This window comes from Arachis ipaensis, chromosome B4 (assembly GCF_059453495.1).
Source record: "Arachis ipaensis isolate K30076 ecotype BB chromosome B4, ASM5945349v1, whole genome shotgun sequence".
NCBI classification, from domain to species: Eukaryota; Viridiplantae; Streptophyta; class Magnoliopsida; order Fabales; family Fabaceae; genus Arachis; species Arachis ipaensis.
The window spans coordinates 16,215,842-16,238,775 of record NC_142439.1 but is presented as its reverse complement, the minus strand read 5'-3'; the positions used below and the strand labels follow the sequence as shown (position 1 = coordinate 16,238,775).

General features: G+C 33.6%; 1 protein-coding gene and 2 pseudogenes across 1 annotated transcript; 2 read left to right on the top strand and 1 right to left on the bottom strand.

Moving 5' to 3' along the window:
• Window positions 1-1,380: 1,380 nt before the first annotated feature.
• LOC148566775 (uncharacterized) lies at window positions 1,381-3,732 on the bottom strand. The gene is made up of 4 exons (XM_088484426.1): window positions 3,670-3,732; window positions 3,372-3,380; window positions 2,494-3,274; window positions 1,381-2,363 (listed from the first exon to the last, which is right to left on the bottom strand). Exons 1-4 carry the CDS (start codon window positions 3,730-3,732, stop codon window positions 1,381-1,383), a joined length of 1,836 nt encoding a protein of 611 aa, XP_088340552.1.
• Window positions 3,733-10,130: 6,398 nt separating this feature from the next.
• LOC148566774 (potassium transporter 5 pseudogene) lies at window positions 10,131-11,222 on the top strand (annotated as a pseudogene).
• Window positions 11,223-13,084: 1,862 nt separating this feature from the next.
• LOC148566773 (potassium transporter 5 pseudogene) lies at window positions 13,085-15,342 on the top strand (annotated as a pseudogene).
• The last annotated feature ends 7,592 nt before the right edge of the window (window positions 15,343-22,934 follow it).

Genomic DNA, 22,934 nt, shown 5'->3' with positions numbered 1-22,934 from the left:
CCTCAATATTGATTGATATATGTAATACCTCTTCATCAGCTTCAGAATGTGGATGGCCTTGTGTGAGCTCTTGTTTAACTACATCCATGGTCTCCTCCCAAAACCTCTCTTGCTCGGAGTCTGACATGTCCTCCAAATCCATATGTGGCAAATTTTGTTGAGTTGGTGGCTGAACATGTCCTCCATCTGCCTGACCTACTTGAGGTGCTTGCTGTGCGGTTGCATCTTCCTCAGATGCCACATGCGACTTCTTATCAGGACAGGTTCTTGAGTTGTGCCCAACCTACGAATACAACATCATTCCAACCATCAATATATGACAATACTCAACAGCAAGTTAGATTATTTTTTACCTTTTTGCAAAGTTTACAACTTGTTTTGTCATAACTCCTCTTAAGTTTGTACTGGCTACCACTCTGCCTCTCTGATTCATGTCGAGCTCTTTTTTTTGTAGGTCTTCCTATTGGCCTCTTATAAGGTGGAGGGAGACATGGCAGTCCCTCTGTATCAGCCTAATACTCATGATTAGGGACTGTGTTGATATGAAATTGGTAAGTTCTGTTATATGCCTCCATAGTCAGCCAATGGTGGGCATAATCTTCTGGCCTTTGATTTTTTCTTTGAATTGCAGCAACTCCATGACAGCACGGCAGGCCTGTCAGTTGCCACTTTCTACAGGTGCAAGTCCTCTCTTGAGTGTTGACCCGAAGTGTGCGACCATGCCTTCTTACCTCAAACACATTGTGATCATCATCTCCCACCCACTGAGCTTCCCAGTAATTTCCTTCCTTCTTTTCTTTCTCCAACCTGCTCGTCTGGATAGGAGCCAGCTTGCCCGTGTAGGCCATTAATGCATCTTTGTGGAATGCCATAGTTTTCATTAGGTAATATCTGATATCCTCCAGCATGGTAATTATGCTCTTGCCTCTTAAACCCACCATTGTTGCATTAAGTGATTCTGCATTATTATTTGTTATGTTATCTACCTTTGGCCAGGTAGAGAATCTTGACCTTGACCATGTTCCTTGCTCATATGCAGACAAGTATTCCCAGGCTGCTGTATTAATCCTTTTTATTGCAGCCATACCTTCAGCAAATTCCTGATCAGTCAACGCCCTTGCACATTGAAACAATAATTGTTTAAGTTCCAGATCTTTCCAACGCTTCTGGAAATTCCTCCACATATGCATAGTACAAAACCTGTGATTAATCCCTGGCATAACTTCTTGCAGAGCAGGAATTAGGCCCTGTCATTAAGTAAGTTAGACACTATATACCATAGGTTGAGTAATTAGTTGAATAAAGTAATTGAAAACACAGATTGAAAACTAACCTTCTGCTTATCTGACATGAAGTGCCAATCAAATTGCTGATGGTCCCCTATATCTGCCAACAAATATTCAAAGAATTCTTTCCAATTTTTTTTGTCTCTGCATCAACTACTCCATATGCAACTGGGAATAGATGATTGTTCGCATCTTGAGCAACAGCAGTCAGCAGCTGTCCTCCAAAGTAACCCTTCAAAAATGCTCCATCAAGACATATGAAAGGCCTACAACCTTGCTTGAATCCCCTTTTGCAGGCATCTAGACATATGTAAAGACTTCTAAACTTAGGCAAACCTTCCGGTTGTGGAGTTGTACCCATATGGCAACTGGAACCTGGGTTGGCCTTACGGAGCTCATTCAAATAAGTCCTCAACATCAAATACTGTTCCCTCTCTGTGCCCTCAATGACATCCTTAGCCTTTTCCATTGCCCTAAACATCATCCTCTCTCCAACACATATATCGAACTCCACCTTGAACATATCTCTAGCATCTTTCTGGGACAAATTGGGACAGATCCTAATCTTACCTATCAACTCTTCCGAAACCCATTTACAAGTGACTGACCTACTTCTATTACTCCTAGGGCATGTATGCTCATCAACAAGTGTTTTTATTTGGTAACTAGGTGGCTGGTTTCTCCTTGCACAGTAAACCTCCCATGGACACGTTTCATTGTAACAGATAACCCTGCACCTATGTGGTTCAACCTTCAGAAAAAATGCCTCTCTGCCCATTTGAATACTATAATTCCGGATTTCATCCTTAAACTGCTGCATCGTCCCAAATTCCATACCTAACTCCAGTCTAATTTTGCCAAACTTTGTATCAGGATTGTGCTGAGGGAATACTGGATTTTCATCCTCAGAATCAGAACCAGGCGGGGTCTGCAACTCCTCAGACTGGTACTGATATTCAGTTGGCCCACCATCAGGGTCATTTTGGTTAGGAACAACCACCCTTGGAGCCTGATTCTCCTCCCTGGGTGGTAGGATCTTCTGACCTGATGGAGGAGGTCTTGGATGATGCCTACAACCTTGTGATGCATTCATATGATTAGGTAAGTATATAAGCAAGTTTCACCCTATGCTCTACAATTAATTAACAATACAATCATGAATATTTGCATGTTTTAAGCTACAAACATATACAACACATTTTCTAACCTGGCAGTTCGTCACCATTGTCCTGTGCATCAGGTTGCGCTCTACCAGACGGTTGGGGCCTTCCATGTTTCTTCCTGCGCTTTCTTCCCCGACCTTCGGCTTCCTGACGCTGAGATTGGCCCTCTTCTGGTTCAACTTGTGTCTCATGGTTACTTCCTTGATTGGGTGCCTCATTCTCAACAGTTGCAGCCTCAGTTTCAATGGGTACGTTATCAGTACCTACGTCACCTTTCTCCGATTGATAATTCCCCCCATTATTCAACACTGATTCACCCTCCTGTTGCTGTTGCTCCTCGTACTGTGTTGGATCATCTTGATGAGTTTCATGAATTTCTGAAATAGCTCCATCAACTACTATATTATCTGGTCCTCCATGTTCATCATTCTGTGGGAGATCCTGGTCATGATTTTGCTGGTCTTCTGAAGGAGGTCCCTCAACTACATCAACTAACTCTGGATTGGCGTCAACAGGATGCTCAAAATATAAGTGGACCCTGTTTTTATTCTTCAGTGCAGCATCACACAATTTAACCACATCGGCATCCCTTCTCAGAACTCGTAGCCCATTAGCTAAATCCATCCCCGGCTCCAACCAATACACTTCATTGTACCTAGTATAACCTAAATCCAGAAACAAACCCTCAACAAGGAACAGATTACATGTATCAACATGCACCCTGTCGATGACACTCACTAAACCTTCGTTATACCTCACCACACCATCAGCATCCTTCTCTAACCAACCCCGATGGTGATATACAAACGTGATATGACTTGCCATCTAACAAAAAACATCAAAGAAGTAACAATCAGATAAATCAACACATGAACACAACCATCAGAAAAAAGTTTCACTTCATCACCAACAACATGCAAACCCCAACGACCTGATAACAAGAAGAACAAAAACAATGAATGCTTACCGAAACCTTCTTTGTTCAATGGAGATTTCTTCACCTAGTATCAATGCCAAACGTCAGATTGCAAGTGATGTTAGCAACTTCAACACGCGAATGCAGAGACACACGAGACGAAGAGATACAGAGACCAACACTAAGAAACTCTTCAGTTTCCCGCGTCCAAAATGATCATAGTTAAATGGATTGTTTCACTCAAGGTTAGCCTGGTCATTTACTAGGAATCGCACAATTAGGGTTTCACGAATTAGGGGGAAACCTGAAACGGGACGGAAGGCCTAGTGAGGATGCCACGTTGAATTCCCGTTTGACACATCACCATGTTCCGTTTAACGGAGAAGGCCTCACTTCACGGTTGGGCATATTTGTAGCGTTTTTAGAATTTTCAGGGGTATAATTGTCGTTAACAAATATTAGGGTTATTATCGTCAGCGTTTTACAATTTCGGGGGCATAATTGGTAATTTACTCAAATTTTAAAAGGAAAATTACCTGAGATTGAATATATCAGGGCGTTTAGCTACTTGGCATATGCTGCAACCTTGACAGCTCATAGAAAGAAACTTGATAAGAGGGCCCAAAATGTGTACATCTTGGACATAAACCAAGGACAAAGGGCTATTTGTTATTTGATCTATCAACTAGGAATGTCTTTCTCTCTAGAAATGTTATCTTCTATGAAAATGTTATGCCTTTTGCATCAAATGAATTCTCTAATCCTGATCAAGCACAAAAGCACACACCATCTAATACACCTACTACATTCACAGATCCATTTGACATTACTCACAATACATCTTTTAACAATCCATTGCATAACACTGTCACGTATTCACCTGCATCACAAACAGATGTTCCAGATACCACGTTGCACAATCATACATCCCATTCTGATTATATTGCTTCTGATTCAAGTGAGTTCCAGATTACTCATGATCATGCTCCTTTAGATGCATTTATCAAATGCTCAGAATTTGAAGCCTCAGGGGTGATTCATCAAGATCACACTAGTCTTAGAAGATCAAATAGGACAAAAGATCCCCCAACATACCTGAAGGATTTTCATTGGTTGATGTCTTCTGCAATAGCTTCAGCTACACCCAATTCTTCCTTACAGCATCCTGCCTCACAAGTAAGTACCTCACTAAAAATAGACCCATTAGCTAAACTCATGCATGTAGAACCTAGAAATTATGATGATGATGTTACAGATGCTAATTGGAAGTCAGCCATTAATAATGAACTTCTTACTCTAAAGAACAATAAGACCTGGACTTTGACTAAGCTCCCTAATGGTAAGAAAGCAGTGGGTTGTAAATGGGTCTTCAAACTCAAACTTAATCCTGATGGCTCCATAGAGAGGTACAAGGCACGGCTTGTGGCCGAGAGTTTCTCGCAAACTCACGGAGTGGACTATAAGGACACATTCAGTCCAGTGGTAAAATGAATACGTTTAGAGTTGTGATGGCTATTTCGGCTGTAAAGCAGTGGCATTTGTACCAATTGGATGTAAACACAGCGTTCCTACATGGTGATTTAAATGAGACAGTATTCATGAAGCCTCCACCAGGATTACAACTTCCAGAACCAGGCTTGGTTTGCAGATTGGACTACTCTCTCTATGGACTGAAACAGGCGAGTAGACAGTGGAACACTAAGCTTGCAGCATCCCTCACCAGTCTGGGCTATGTACAATCCAAACATGATTATAACATGTTTACCAAGATCAATTCAAAGCATATGACTGTGATTTTAGTGTACGTTGATGACCTTGTGCTAGCAGGTGATGATATTGAGGAAATCAACCATATCAAACAGTACCTCCATGGCCTCTTCAAGATCAAAGACCTTGGTGAACTCACTTATTTTCTTGGCATGGAGATTTCCAGAGGCCCAAGAGGGATTGCCATTTGCCAACGAAAATACTGCCTTGATCTCCTTAAGGATTATGGCATGTTGAATGCTAAATCAATTTCGACGCCTATGGACTACACTACACATTTATCGAAGAGATCGGGCACTGTCCTTGCATGAACTTCAGAGTATCGAAAACTTATAGGGCGACTCCTCTACCTTACCAACACCCGACCAGAGCTCTGCTATGTGAATCCTCAGTTAGTCAGTTCCTTCATTGTGCAACAGATAAACACTTTGAGATAGCTTTGCGAATCCTCAGATATATCAGGGGTCCACCAGCCTTGGGTTTATTCTTCCCAGCTAATACAGAATTACTGCCATCAGGGTTCTCTGACAGCGATTGGGGGACATGTCCTAATTCACGAAGATCAATTACAAGGTATTATTTCTATCTGGGTACTTCAATCATCTCCTGGAAAAGCAAGAAACAGGATACAGTTACTACATCATCCTGTGAAGCGGAATATAGGGCCTTTGCAGCAGCAACCAAGGAGGCACACTGGCTAAGGTTCATACTAGCAGAGTTGCAGGTGGATCAGGGGAAACCGATAACAATCTTTTGTAATAGTAAGTCAGCTTTGCACATAGCTGCTAATCCCATCTTCCACGAACGGACAAAGCACATTAAGGTTGATTGCCATGTCGTAAGGGATAAATGGCAAGAGGGGGTGACAAAGTTGCTCCCAATTTCCAGAACTGAACAAATAGCTGACATATTGACAAAAGCCCTCGTCCCCAATCCGTTTCGAGCTTGTCACGCCAAACTTGGATTAATCGAAGTATCCAATCTAAGTTTGAGAGGGGGTGTTACATGATAAAGACTCTATAGTGCAGCAGCTGTATCAGATAAAAAGGATTAGTTAGTGTAACTGAAATTAGTTAGGTTGTTAGTATGCTATGCAACTGGCAACTAGTACAGCAAGTCAATTATGTTAGATTAGTTTATATATATATATATATATATATATATATATATATATATATATATATATATATATATATATATATATATGAATTTCATATTCTTCTAGATCAATTTTGTGAGAAATGAAATCAGATTCTTCCTTGGCTCTCCTTCTCCTCTTTCTCTGCTAGTTGATCCTTCTTCTTCTTGTTGCTCTCTTCTCTTGCTTTGTTCCCTCCCTTTCTCCTCTCTTCACACTTGAACTCACTTGACAAAATTGATGAGAGTTGCTCTACTTCATCCATGGCTGTTTCAATAATAGGGACATAAGAAGAGTCCCTGGGGTGGGGCTGCTCTACTCTGAGCTTGTGAGGGAATTCCTCCGATATTCTCCCACCTCATAGCCTGTATGTCATCCATCCATTCAGTCATTGTCTTTATTTCCATCAAGGTCATTCCTATCAACCGAGGAGAGGTTTCTATTTTTCCATTTGAAGCCCAAAGAGTACCGAATGTTCTGTTGCATGGTTAGATGTGGTTACAAAGATAAACTCGAGGATGCTCTCGTGTTTGAATCACAGTTAATACAAAATCTCAAGGCCTTCATTCACCTAGATGAAACTGAGGTCAACTTCATCAACATGGCAATGCAAAGGGATGTGATGTATATGCTTGGCAAAGCAGAGGTGGTGGCTCAACCAAATTCATCGTTCCTCAATAAGATAGTTGTCAACTATGCTTACACTTTCTTAAGAAAGAACTTTCGCCAAGGAAACCAATTGATGGCTGTCCTGCGTAATAGGACTTCTCATTATTGAAATGACATATGAAATATAACTCATTATCAAGGATCCTTTCATTTCTCCCTTACTCTTGCTCTATTACATTTCTACATGCATCAAATTTATTTGTACTTAGTTTTTCTCATCTTTTATTCATTGTATTTTCATGTAACCAAACAAATACTCAAGTAAGTATCAAATAATAAGACCATATCCAGTTAAAAACTCATCTCAGTTCTTAGTTATGGCCCACTTATCATACAAAGTAACTTTATACCAGCTTTTGCATCATATATAATAAATAAAAATTCAAAACATTTCTCTCTTTTCTATTAGAAGGAACTTGATTCCTCTCCGTTGGTGTCTTCGCATCTTGTGTACTTCAATTTTAGACATCTTTGATTTTCATAAAATTATTAATAAATTTTTTTAGTTTTATTTTATAAATAAATATAAAAATTATTTTATTTTAGCAGATACCAATTTCTTAGAGAATAAGATTGGGGCCTTGGGATGATCGGTCCATTCTACTCCTATTCGCTAAATTGAGCGACATAAAAATTGGTGGTTAGGGCAAGGATAATCTCCTTACCCTCCTCATCCAACTCCTTCCTCACAAAAAAAAAATAAAAACTCTTAAATACGATTAATAGTTTATTTATAATTATGTCAATGCTTATGTGTAAGAGTATATAAAATAAATGAATAACATTGTTTCTCATTTAATTTAGTAAGTAAATTGTCCTTCATGAGTTTATTATTGTATTTACAATATCAAACATACGAATAAATTTAAAAAAAAATTGGGTATATAAATTATGACCTATCCATCAAAACCTATACTATATTAATAATAAGCACATGGGTGAGTTCAAAGCATGCTGATTCTATATAAGAGAATGAAAGAATCTAATATGTGAGAATAAACTTTAATTTAGTTCAGTGAAGAGAAATTTATCATATTGTGTAAAAATGTCTTTGATAATCATTGATTTCTAAATAGGTTAGTACCAGTATGTTAAGAATAAGAATTTTGCTTGTTATTGTTAGTTCTAATTCAGACTGATTTAACGGTAAATGAATTAGAAATCGCTGTTCAAAGATTGTTGCTCTGCATAAAAATGAGAATTTTATTTTTCCTCTTTTCTCTCACTTTTGTAGTTGTTCTCTCTTTTGGAGAAAACATAGAGAAATGAAAAGCATATAAGATGAGAGACCCATTAACTTGACACCTTAAGATTTTGACTTGGATGTGGTGTTTTCTTATCTTAAGTTCCTGCACTTGATTTTTCTCCGAAATCTCACCAGTGGTCCAGAGCTGTCCACGGTGACCCAATAAATAGTATCAGGGACGATCGTTAATTGGTCTAATGGTTAAGAAGTATTTAAAATGCGGGATGAATACTCAAATATGGTAGACAACATATAAGAGAGGGAGTTGATGTGCTCACTGTGGTGGCTCACATTTGAGGGAGAGATTGTTATGATTGCAAGTATGAGGAATGAATTAGTCTCACATTGAAAAAACATAGAGAAGTGAAGAGTATATAAGTGAAGGAGCCTATTAACTTGATACCTTATGATATTGAGTTAAATGTAGTGTCTTCTCATCTTATATTCTTGCACTTAGTTCCTCCCCGAAGTCTATTCGGTAGTCTAGATTTCTCCACGGTTGCCCAACAGATAGTATCAGAGCCGATGGTTATTCGGTCTGGTGGTGAAACATCAAAAGTCTTCCCCGCAAGGGTGATCCAGGTGGCATTTTATATTTTTGGTGGTGTCTTCTCATCATATGTATTTCAATTAAAGACATGCTAAATTTTTATAAAATTATTAAGTAATTTTTTGGGCTTTATTTTTTTTAAAATATTAAAATATTATTATTTTTTGCAGAAACCATTCCTTAAAAATAGAGTTGGGGTCAAGGAGATGATCTTCCCATCCTACTCCTACTCATCAAATTTAGTGACATAAAAATTGGTAGTTTGGATAAGGATAATCTCCTTACCCTCCTCATCCAACTTCATTTTTACCAAAAAAAATAAAAAATTTTAAATATAATTAATAGTTTGTTTATATTTATGTCAATGCTTACGTGTAAGAATATGTAAAAAAAATAGATAATATTATTTTTATTTAATTTAGTAAGTAAATTGCTCTTCAAGAGTTTATTATTACATAAATTTTAAAAAAATTGGGTACATAAATTATGACATATCCATCAACATTTACACTATACTAATAATAAGCACATGGTGAGTTCAGAGCATGCTGATTCTATATAAGTGAATGAAAGAATCTAGTATGTGAGAGTAAACTTTAATTTAATTTAGTGAAGAGAAGTTTATCATAGTGTGCATACATGTCTTTGATAACCATTGATCTTTAAATAGGTTGGTACCAGTATTATTAGAATAATAATTTTGCATGTTATTGTTAGTTTTAATTCAGACCGATCCAACGGTAAACAAATTAGAAATCGCTGTTTAAAAATTGTTGCTCTGCATAAAAATGAGAATTTTGTTTTCCCTCTTCTCTCTCACTTTTGTAGATGTTCTCTCTTTTAGAGAAAACATAGATAATAGAAGAGTATATAAGATGAGAGACTCATGAACTTAACACCTTAAGAGTTTGAATTGAATGTGGTGTCTTCTCATCTTAGGTTCTAGCATTTAGTTTCTCTCCGAAGTCTCTCTAGTGGTCCAGAGCTATCCATGATAGCCCAATAAGCGGTATTAGGGCCAATGGTTAATTGGCCTAGTGGTTAACGAGAATTTAAAATGAGGGATAAATACTCAAATACGATAGATAACATATAAGAGAGGAAGTTGATGTGCTCAATGTGGTGGCTCACATTTGAGGGAGGGATTGTTATGATTGCAAGTGTGAGGAATGAATTAGTCCCACATTGTAAAAAAACATGGAGAAGTGAAGATTATATAAGATAAGGAGTTCATTAACTTAATATCTCAAGGTTTTGAGTTAGATGTAGTGTCTTCTCATCTTAAGTTATTGTATTTAGTTCCTCCCCAAACTCTCTCTAGTAGTCTAGAGTTTTTACGATGGCCCAACAGGTGGTATCAGAGCCGATAATTAATCGGTCTAGTGGTGAAGCATCATGTCTTCTCATCTTATATATATAATACAAATAAATGAGGGAGTTGTGAATACTTCCACTATGCATGAGGGCCAGATGTATATTCCAGAGATCAACTACATGTTCATGATTGCAAGTATTATTATGTATGCTACCTTCAGGACCACAGAAAAGATAAGTCAAGCATACATGATCGCAATGCATACGGGATTGCAGTTATTGGGGATATGCTGATCACAACGTGGCTGGTTTCATTGATAATGGTAGGTATATGGAAGAACAGCATATGGCAAGCTACTATCTTCTTATTAGTATTTGGCTGCATAGAGGCTATTTATTTCTCGTCTTAGATAACAAAGTTCATGGTGGGAGGCTATATTCAAATTGTGTCTTCTTTATTCTTGACGATGATCATGAGAATCTGGCATTACGTACACAAAGAGAGGTACATGTTCGAGTTTGGAAATAAGGTTCGCAGTGAATACATAGGAGAATTGGCCATGGGTAGGGACATAAGAAGAGTTTCCGGGGTGGGGCTACTCTACTCTGAGCTTGTGAGGAGATTCTTCCGATATTCCCCAATCTCATAGCATGTATGTCATCCATCCATTCAGTCCTTGTCTTTGTTTTCATCAAGGTCATTTCTATCAGCCAAGTTTTCTTGAGGAGAGATTTCTATTTTACCATTTGGAGCCCAGAGAGTACCGAATATTCTGTTGCGTGGTTAGATGCGGTTACAAAGATAAACTCGAGGATGCTCTCGTGATTGAATCACAGTTAATACAAAATCTCAAGGCCTTCATTCACCTTGATGACACTGAGGTCAACTTCATCGATATGGCAATGCAAAGGGGTGTGATGTATATGCTTGGCGAAGCAGAGGTGGTGACTCAACCAAATTCATCGTTCCTCAATAAGATAGTTGTCAACTATGCTTACACTTTCTTAAGAAAGAACTTCCGCCAAGAAAATCAATTGATGGCTGTCCCGTGTAAGAGACTTCTCATGATTGGAATGACATATGAAATATTACTCATTATCAAGGATCCTTTCATTTCTCCCTTACTTTTGCTCTATTACATTTCTACATGCATCATATTTATTTGTACTTAGTTTTTCTCATCTTTTATTCGTTGTATTTTCATGTAACCAAACAAATACTCAAGTAAGTATCAGATAATAAGACCATCTCCAGTTGAAAACTCATCTCAATCCTTAGTTATGGCCCATTTATCATAAGAAATAACTTCATACCAGCTTTTGCATCATAAACAATAAATAAAAACTCAAAATATTTCTCTCTTTTCTATTAGAAGGAACTAAGTTTAGTTGCTATTGTGGTCTCACTTAATTAATTAATTAAAATAATTAAAATTAATATAGTTATTTATTTTTTATAACAATATTATTAAAATTTATAAATTAAAAAATAATTCACTATTATGAAAATAGTAATATTTATTTGAAAAAATTTTAATTACTTAATAAATAAAAATAATATATAATATATAATTTGAGTTTAAACTAATTTGCAAAATTACTTAATATAAAGAAAAACATAATTAAACTTTATAGTTGACGACGCGCATTGTGAAATTGCCATATGTGTTCAATCAAGTCCTCTTTCAGTTCTTGATGCTGATGCCTATTTTGAAGTTGGAATTTTTCTGGAGAAATTGATGGTATGGCACAAAATTCTCCTCTCCCATATGAGGTTGTGATAAGCCATTTTTGATATTGTGATACTCTAGGTCTTGAGTAACATTTCCCTAGAGAATAAGTTTGGGGCCTTGGGATGATCGGTCCATTCTACTCCTACTCACTAAATTGAGCGACATAAAAATTAGTGGTTAGGGCAAGGATAATCTTCTTACTCTCCTCATCCAACTCCTTCCTCACAAAAGAATGAAAACTCTTAAATACGATTAACAGTTTATTTATAATTATGTCAATGCTTATGTGTAAGAGTATATAAAATACATGAATAATATTGTTTCTCATTTAATTTTGTAAGTAAATTGTCCTTCATGAGTTTATTATTATACTTTTAAGATCAAACATACGAATAAATTTAAAAAAATTGGGTATACAAATTATGACCTATCCATCAAAATCTATACTATATTAGTAATAAGCACATGGTGAGTTCAAAGCATGCTGATTCTATATAAGAGAATGAAAGAATCTAATATGTGAGAATAAATTTTAATTTAATTTAGTGAAGAGAAATTTATCATAGTGTGTATACATATCTTTGAAAATTATTGATCTTTAAATAGGTTGGTACCAGTAAGTTAAGAATAAGAATTTTGCATATTATTGTTAGTTCTAATTCAGACTGATCCAACGGTAAACGAATTAAAAATCACTGTTCAAAGATTGTTGCTGTGCATAAAAATGGGAATTTTATTTTTCTTCTTTTCTCTCACTTTTGTAGTTGTTCTCTCTTTTGGAGAAAACATAGAGAAATGAAAAGTATATAAGATGAGAGACCCATTAACTTGACACCTTAAGGTTTTGAATTAGATGTGGTGTTTTCTCATCTTAAGTTCTTGCACTTGATTTTTCTCCGAAATCTCTCCAGTGGTCCAGAGCTGTCCACGGTGGCCCAATAAATGGTATCAGGGACGATGATTAATTGGTCTAATGGTTAAGGAGTATTTAAAATGCGGGATAAATACTCAAATATGGTAGACAACATATAAGAGAGGGAGTTGATGTGCTCACTATGGTGGCTCACATTTGAGGGAGAGATTGTTATGGTTGCAAGTATGAGGAATGATTTAGTCCCACATTGAATAAAACATAGAGAAGTGAAGAGTATATAAGAGAAGAAGCCTATTAACTTGATACTTTATGATATTGAGTTAAATGTTGTGTCTTCTCATCTTATGTTCTTGCACTTAGTTCCTCTCCGAAATCTATTCGGTAGTCTAGATTTCTCCACGGTTGCCCAATAGGTAGTACCAGAGCTGATGGTTATTCGGTATGGTGGTGAAACATCAAAAGTCTTCCCGACAAGAGCGATCCGAGTGGCATTTTATATTCTTGGTGGTGTCTTCTCATCATATGTAGTTCAATTATAGACATGCTAGATTTTTATAAAATTATTAAGTAATTTTTTTGGCTTTATTTTTTAAATAAATATTAAAATATTCTTATTTTTAGCAGAAACTATTCCTTAAAAATAGGGTTGGGGTCAAGAAGATGATTTGCCCATCCTACTCCTACTCGTCAAATTTAGTGACGTGCAAATTGGTAGTTTGGACAAGAATAATCTCCTTAACCTCCTCATCCAACTCCTTTTTCACAAAAAAAAAGCCTTAAATATAATTAATAGTTTGTTTATAATTATGTCAGTGCTTATGTGTAAGAATATATAAAATAAATGGATAATATTATTTTTTATTTAATTTAGTATGTAAATTGCCCTTCATGAATTTATTATTATACTTATAATATCAAAAATATGAATAAATTTAAAAAAATTTGGGTACATAAATTATGACATATCCATCAATATTTACACTATACTAATAATAAGCATATGGTGAGTTCAGAGCATGCTGATTCTATATAAGTGAATGAAAGAATCTAGTATATGAGAGTAAACTTTAATTTAATTTAGTGAAGTGAAGTTTATTATAGATTTATAGTGTGCATACATGTCTTTGATAACCATTGATCTTTAAATAGGTTGATATTAGTATTATTAGAATAAGAATTTTGCATGTTATTGTTAGTTTTAGTTCAGACCGATCCAACGGTAAATAAATTAGAAATTGCTGTTCAAAAATTGTTACTTTGCATAAAAATGAGAATTTTTTTTTCCTCTTCTCTCTCACTTTTGTAGATGTTCTCTCTTTTAGAGAAAACATAGATAAAAGAAGAGTATATTAGATGAGAGACTCATGAACTTGACACCTTAAGGTTTTGAATTGAATGTGGTGTCTTCTCATCTTAAGTTCTTGCATTTGGTTTCTCCTTAAAGTCTCTCTAGTGGTCCAAAACTTTCCACGGTAGCCCAATAAGCGGTATCAGGGCCAATGGTTAATTGGTCTAGTGGTTAACGAGTATTTGAAATGAGGGATAAACACTCAAATACGATAGACAACATATAAGAGAGGGAGTTGATGTGCTTAATGTGGTGGCTCACAGTTGAGGGAGGGATTATTATGATTGCAAGTGTGAGGAATGAATTAGTCTCACATTTTAAAAAATATGGAGAAGTGAAGAGTATATAAGATAAGAAGCTCATTAACTTAATATCTCAAGGTTTTGAGTTAGATGTAGTATCTTCTCATTTTAAGTTATTGCACTTAGTTCCTCTCCAAAGTCTCTCTAATAATCTAGAGTTTTTATTGGGGATATGCTGATCACAACGTGGCTGGTTTCATTGATAATGGTAGGTATATGGAAGAACAGTATATGGCAAGCTACTATCTTCTTATTAATATTTGGCTGCATAGAGGCTATATATATCTCATCTTAGATAACAAAGTTCATGGTGGGAGGCTATATTCCAATTGTGTCTTCTTTATTCTTGACGATGATCATGAGAATCTGGCATTACGTGCACAAAGAGAGGTACTTGTTCGAGTTTAGAAATAAGGTTCGCAGTGAATGCATAGGAGAATTGGCCATGGACAGGGACATAAGAAGAGTTTCTGGGGTAGGGCTACTCTACTATAAGCTTGTGAGGTGATTCTTCTGATATTTCCCATCCCATAGCCTGTATGTCATACATCTATTCAGTCCTTGTTTTTGTTTTCATCAAGGTCATTCCTATCAGCCGAGTTTTCTTGGAGGAGAGATTTCTATTTTTCCATTTAAAGCCTAGAGAGTACCGAATGTTTCGTTGCGTGGTTAGATTCAGATATAAAGATAAACTCGAGGATGCTCTGGTGTTTGAATCTCAGTTAATAATCTCAAGGCTTTCATTCACCTAGATGAAAATGAGGTCAACTTCATCGACATGGCAATATAAAGGGGTGTGATGTATATGCTTGGCGAAGCAGAGGTGGTGGCTCAACCAAATTCATCGTTCCTCAATAAGATAGTTGTCAACTATGCTTACACTTTCTTAAGAAAGAACTTCCGCCAAGGAAATCAATTGATGGCTGTCCCGCGTAAGAGACTTCTCATGATTGGAATGACATATGGAATAACTCATTATCAAGGATCCTTTCATTTCTCCCTTACTCTTGCTTTATTACACTTCTACATGCATTAAATTTATTTGTACTTAGTTTTTCTTGTCTTTTATTCGTTATATTTTCATGTAACCAAACAAATACTCAAGTAAGTATCAAATAATAAGACCATATCCAGTTAAAAACTCATCTCAGTTCTTAGTTATGGCCCACTTATCATACGAAGTAACTTTATACCAGCTTTTGCATCATATATAATAAATAAAAATTCAAAATATTTCTCTCTTTTCTATTAGAAGGAACTAAGTTTAGTTGCTATTGTGATCTCACTTAATTAATTAATTAAAATAATTAAAATTAATATAATTATTTATTTTTTATAATAATATTATTAAAATTTATAAATTAAAAAATAATTCACTATTATGAAAATAGTAATATTTATTTAAAAAAAATTTAATTACTTAATAAATAACAATAATACATAATATAAAGAAAAATATAATTAAACTCTATAGTTGGCGACGCGCATTGTGAAATTGCTATATGTGTTCAATCAAGTCCTCTTTCAGTTCTCGATGCTGATGCCTATTTTGAAGTTGGACATTTTTTTGGAGAAATTGATGGTATGGTGCAAAATTCTCCTCTCCCATATGAGGTTGTGATAAGCCATTTTCGATATTGTGATACTCTAGGTCTTGAATAACATTTCCTGCATAAGTGTCTCTTTCATCCTCAACAATCATATTATGCAATATAATATAAGCTCTCATTATATTTGCAAGGTTCTTCTTTTCCCAAAAGTATACTGGCGTACAATTGCAAAATGAAGAGTATATAAGATAAGAAACCCATTAACTTGACATCCTAAGATTTTAACTTAGATGTAATGTCTCCGCATCTTATCTTCTTACAGTTGGTTCCTCTCCGTTGGTGTCTTCTCATCTTATGTACTTCAATTTTAGACATGTTTGATTTTCAGAAAATTATTAATAAATATTTTTGGTTTTATTTTATAAATAAATATAAAAATATTATTATTTTTAGCAGATACCAATTCCCTAGAGAATAAGGTTGTGGCCTTGTGATGATCGGTCCATCCTACTCCTATTCCCTAAATTGAGCGACATAAAAATTGGTGGTTAGAGAAAGGATATTCCCTTTACCCTCCTCATCTAACTCCTTCCTCACAAAAAAAATGAAAAGTCTTAAATATAATTAGTAGTTTATTTATAATTATGTTAATGCTTATGTGTAAGAGTATATAAAATAAATGAATAACATTGTTTCTCATTTAATTTAGTAAATAAATTGTTCTTCATGAATTTATTATTATACTTACAATATCAAACATACGAATAAATTTAAAAAAATGGATATATAAATTAAGACCTATCCATCAAAACCTATATTATATTAATAATAAGTACATGGTGAGTTCAAAGCATGCTGATTCTATATAAGAGAATGAAAGAATCTAATATGTGAAAATAAATTTTAATTTAGTTCAGTGAAGAGAAGTTTATCATAGTGTGTATACATGTCTTTGATAATCATTGATCTCTAAATAGGTTAGTACCAGTATATTTAGAATAAGAATTTTGCATGTTATTGTTAGTTCTAATTCAGACTGATCCAACGGTAAACAAATTAGAAATCGCTGTTCTAAGATTGTTGCTCTGCATAAAAATAAAAATTTTATTTTTCCTCTTTTCTCTCACTTTTGTAGTTGTTCTCTCTTTTGGAGAAAACTTAGAGAAATGAAAGTATATAAGATGAGAGACCCATTAACTTGACACCTTAAAGTTTTGAATTGGATGTGGTGTTTTCTCATCTTAATTTTCTGCACTTAGTTTCTACCCAAAATCTCTCCAGTGGTCTAGAGCTCTCCACGGTGGCCCAAGAAATGGTATCAAGGCCAATGATTAATTAGTCTAATGGTTAAGGAATATTTAAAATGCGGGATGAATACCCAAATATAGTAGACAACATGTAAGAGAGGGAGTTGATGTGCTCACTGTGGTGGCTCATATTGGAGGATGATATTATTATGGTTGCAAGTATGAGGAATGAATTAGTCCCAGATTGAAAAAAAATCATAGAAAAGTGAAGAGTATATAAGATAAGGAGCCTATTTACTTGATATCTTAAGAGTTTGAGTTAAATATAGTGTCTTCTCATCTTATGTTCTTGCACTTAGTTCCTCTTCAAAGTCTGTCTGGTAGTCTATAGTTCTCCACGGTGGCCCAACAGGTGGTATCAGAACCGATGTTTAATCGGTCTGGTGATGAAAAATCAAAAGTCTTCCCGGCAAGGACGATCCAGGTGACATTTTTCATGTTCGAAAAAATTTGGAGAAGTGAAGAATAATTTTATGTTCTTGGTGGTGTTTTCTCATCTTATGTAGATCAATTTTAGACATGCTTGATTTTTATAAAATTATTAAGTAATTTTTGGACTTTATTTTTTAAATAAATATTAAAATATTCTTATTTTTAGCAGAAACCATTCCTTAAAGAATAAGGTTGGGGTTATGGAGATGATATGCCCATCCTACTCCTACTCACCAAATTTAGTGGTTTAGACAAGGATAATCTCCTTACCCTCCTCCTCCAACTCCTTCTTCACAAAAAAAAAGTCTTAAATATGATTAATAGTTTGTTTATAATTATGTCAATGCTTATGTGTAAGCATATATAAAATAAATGGATAATATTATTTTTTTAATTTAGTAAGTAATTTGCCTTTTATGAGTTTATTATTATATTTATAATATCAAAAATATGAATAAATTTAAAAAAATTTGGGTACATAAATTATGACATATCCATCAATATTTACACTATACTAACAATAAACACATGGTGAGTTCAGAGCATGCTGATTCTATATAAGAGAATACAAAAATCTAGTATGTGAGAATAAACTTTAATTTAGTTCAGTGTAGAGAAGTTTATCATAATGTGTATATATATCTTTGATAATCATTGATCTCTAAATAGGTTAGTACCAGTATGTTTAAAATAAGAATTTTGCATGTTATTGTTAGTTTTAATTTAGACCGATCCAACGGTAAACGAATTAGAAATTGCTTTTCAAAGATTGTTGCTCTGCATAAAAATGAGAATTTTGTTTTCCCTCTTCTCTATCACTTTTGTAGATGTTCTCTCTTTTAGAGAAAACATAGATAAAAGAAGAGTATATAAGATGAGAGACTCATGATCTTGACACCTTAAGATTTTTAATTGAATGTGGTGTCTTCTCATCTTAAGTTCTTGCATTTGGTTTCTCTCCGAAGTCTCTCCAGTTGTCCAGAGCTATCCACAGTGGCCAAATACGTGGTATCAAGGCCGATGATTAATTAGTCTAGTGGTTAAGGAGTATTTAAAATGAGGGATGAATACTCAAATATGATAGACAATATATAAGAGAGGAAGTTAATGTGTTCAATATGGTGGCTCACATTTGAGGGAGAGATTGTATTGATTGCAAGTGTGAGGAATGAATTAGTCCCACGTTGAAAAATACATGGAGAAGTGAAGAGTATATAAGATAAGGAGCTCATTAACTTGATATATTAAGGTTTTGAATTAAATGTAGTGTCTTCTCATCTTATGTTCTTACACTTAGTTCCTTCCCGAAATTTCTCTGGTAGTCTAAAGTTTTTCATGGTGGTCCAACAGGTGGTATCAGAATATTGTGTCTTGGTACGGAAAAACCTTCTGTATAAAGTTCTCATATTATGTAGTTTAATTTCAAACATGCTAGATTTTCATAAAATTATTAAGTAATTTTTTGGACTTTATTTTTTAAATAAATATTAAAATATTTTTATTTTTAGGAGAAACCATTGTTTAAAGAATAGGATTGGGGTCATAGAGATGATTTGCCCATCTTACTTCTACTCGTCAAATTTAGTGACATGAAAATTAGTGAGTTTGGACAAGAATAATCTCCTTACCCTCCTCATCCAACTCGTTCCTAAAAAAAAAAAGCCTTAAATATGATTAATTGTTTGTTTATAATTATGTCAATGTTTATGTGTAAGAATATATAAAATAAATGGATAGTATTATTTCTCATTTAATTTAGTAAGTAAATTGACCTTCATGAGTTTATTATTATACTTATAATATCAAATATACGAATAAATTTTAAAAAAATGGATATATAAATGATCACCTATTCATCAATACCTTCACTATACTAATAATAAGCACATGGTGAGTTCAAAGCATGCTGATTCTATATAAGAGAATGAAAGAATCTAGTATGTGAGAATAAACTTTAATTTAGTTCAGTGCAAAGGAGTTTATCATAGTGTGGATCCATGTCTTTGATAACCATTGATCTCTAAATAGGTGATACCAGTGTTCTTAGATTAAGAATTTTGAATGTTATTATTAGTTATAATTCAGGTTGATCCAATGGTAAACGAATGAGAAATGGCTGTTCAAAGATTCTTGCTCTGCATAAAAATGAGAATTTTATTTTCTCTCTTCTCTCTCACTTTTGTAGTTGTTCTCTCTTTTGGAGAAAACATAGAAAAATGAAGAGTATATAAGATGAGTGATCCATTAACTTGACACCTTAAGATTTTAAATTGGATATAGTGTCTTCTCATTTTACGTTCTTGCACTTGATTTCTCTCCGAAGTTTCTCCAGTGGTGCAGAGCTCTCCACGGTGGCCCATTAAGTGGTATCAGGGCCGATTGTTAATTGATCGAGTGGTTAAGGAGTATTTAAAATGAGGGATAGATACTCAAATATGGTAGACAACATATAAGAGAGGGAGTTGATGTGTTCAATGTGGTTGCTCACATTTGAGGGAGAGATTGTTATGGTTGCAAGTGTGAGGAATGAATTAGTCCCACATTGAAAAAAACATGGAGAAGTGAAGAGTATATAAGATAAGGAACCCATTAACTTAATATCGTAAGGTTTTGAGTTAGATGTAGTATCTTCTTATCTTATGTTCTTGCATTTAGTTCTTCTCTATAGTCTCTCCGATGGTGAATCGGTCTAGTGGTAAAGCATCAGAAGTCTTCTCGCCAAAGGTGGTGCGAGTGGCGTTTTTCACATTCAAAATAACATGTAGAAGTGAAAAACAACTTTATGTTCTTGGTGGTGTCTTTTCATCTTATGTAGTTCAATTTTAGACATGCTTGATTTTCATAAAATTATTAAGTAATTTGTTGGGCTTTATTTTTTAAATAAATATTAAAATATTTTTATTTTTAGCAGAAATCATTCCTTAAAGAATAGGGTTAGGGTCATGGAGATGATCTGCCTACTACTCGCCAAATTTAATGAGATGAAAATTAGTGAATTTGGACAAGGATAATCCCTTTACCCTCATCATCCAACTCCTTCCTCACCAATAAAAATGAAAATCCTTAAATATAATTAATAGTTTGTTTATAATTATGTCAATGTTTATGTGTAAGAATATATAAAATAAATGAATAATATTATTTTTTATTTAATTTAGTAAATAAGTTGCTCTTCATTCATGAATTTATTATTATACTTATAATATCAAACATATGAATAAATTTAAAAGAAATTGAGTGTAAGACTCCAAATTTTTTAAAATTAAATAATTAATTATTTATGAGTCATTATATTTATTGAGATTTTATTTTTTTTTAAAAAATTATTTAACCAAAAATAATTAAATAAAATTTTAAGATTATTAAAATTTATTTAATTATAATTTATTTTATTAATTTAAATTATTTATTAAAAATTATTTTAATAGACAAAATTTAAATTAATTTTTATAAATATTATTATTATTATTATTATTATTATTATTATTATTATTATTATTATTATTATTAAACTATTATCATTATTATTGTTATTATTATTATTATTATTATTACTATTACTTTATTATCATTAGTATATTATTATAGTTGCCGAAGCAATGAAGGAAATAATAACAGAAAAAAGAAGCCAAACGTGGCTTTTATATATATATATATATTAACAAGACACATGTCCCTTGTTTTCATTAAATACCATCATCGTCATTAATATCACCATCATAAGCTTTATTTTCTTCTTTCTTTATCACGGAATCCAAAGAAGAAAGGAAAATCAAGAAGGCCAGAGGGAGAGGAGAATGAGAAACCATGAAATTTTTGATCTTCGGTTTTAGATTTTTTGAGTTCCATAATTTCAATAAAAAATTTAATTCGATAAAAATATTTATATCTTCCTCTTTTATATGTTAGCGTCACTTTTGTTCGGTAGAAATTGACGGTGATGTAACTCTCCTTTTCCTTGAGTTCGGTCAATTCGAGTTCTATGAGGTACAGACAATTTCTGATGTTTTCTTATTCAGCGGCTCGGTCAAAAAAGTTTTCCAGAACCGTTGTTTTGACTTCAAGCGGAAGTAGGAAATTTTATTTTAAAATTAATAGTTTTTAATTTAAGAATGCCAAAAAATTTATTGAGTAATTGTAAATAAATTGTAATTGTCTGGACTGATCGAAAAATAAGTTTAAATTAGATTTATGACTGTGAAAAATGATTGAGTTTGAAGAGTGTATTTGATTGCTTGAATTGTGGATGAAAATATGTTATATTTATATTTTGATTAAATGACATATGAATTAAGAAATTATGAAAGTGAGGAAGCTGTAAGGTGATTTCGGTTAGTATTACATGTTAAACGAATATGGTCGGAGAATTTTGTAAAGTTTAAATGAAGAAGTGAATTTCCTTTAATTTCAATAGCAAAATATTTTATTTTTTTTTAAAAAATTATTTAACCAAAAATAATTAAATAAAATTTTGTAATTATTGAAGTTTATTTAATTATAATTTATTCTATTAATCTAAATTATTTATTAAAAAGTATTTTGATAGATAAAATTTAAATTAATTTTTATAATAATAATAATAATAATAATAATAATAATAATTATTATTATTATTATTATTATTATTATTATTATTATTATTATTATTATTATTATTATTGCCGAAGCAATGAAGGAAATAGTAACAAAAAAAAAGCCAAACGTGGCTATATATATGACTGAGATAGTAAGGTATTACAACCTCTAAAAATAGAAAAAATATATAATAATAATAATAATAATAATAATAATAATAATAATAATAATAATAATAATAGGAAAAGAGATACTTAACTAGGAGCCTTGAAAAATGGGTAAAACAAAATCACAAAATAAAAAACATAACGCTCAAGAAATAGGATTACTTGCGTGCTAAAAAACCTAAAGATTATAAATCTAAATAAGCAAAAGAACGAAAAGAGAGACAAGGATAGAGTGAAACTAGCTCCTGACTCAGCCTGCAAAGCTAAGGTTGGCCGGAGAATATTTACATATATATACATAAGTATCCCGAATACCCAAAATACAGAAAAAGGACCCTAGCTCTCCTGTAATCTCTATGAGAAACAAAATAATCAACTATATTGGAGAACAAGCTAAGTACATATATACATATATAAATAAACATAAAACCCAAAATATCCCAGACTACTCCGCTTCAGGAAATCCAGACGCCTAGCGATGAGCCTCTCAACCTGCATCTGAAAACAACAACACAGTATGGGATGAGAACCGGAGGTTCTCAGCATGGTAAAGGTGCCACGCATATAATAAATAAGGTCCTGGGAATGCCAAAGGCA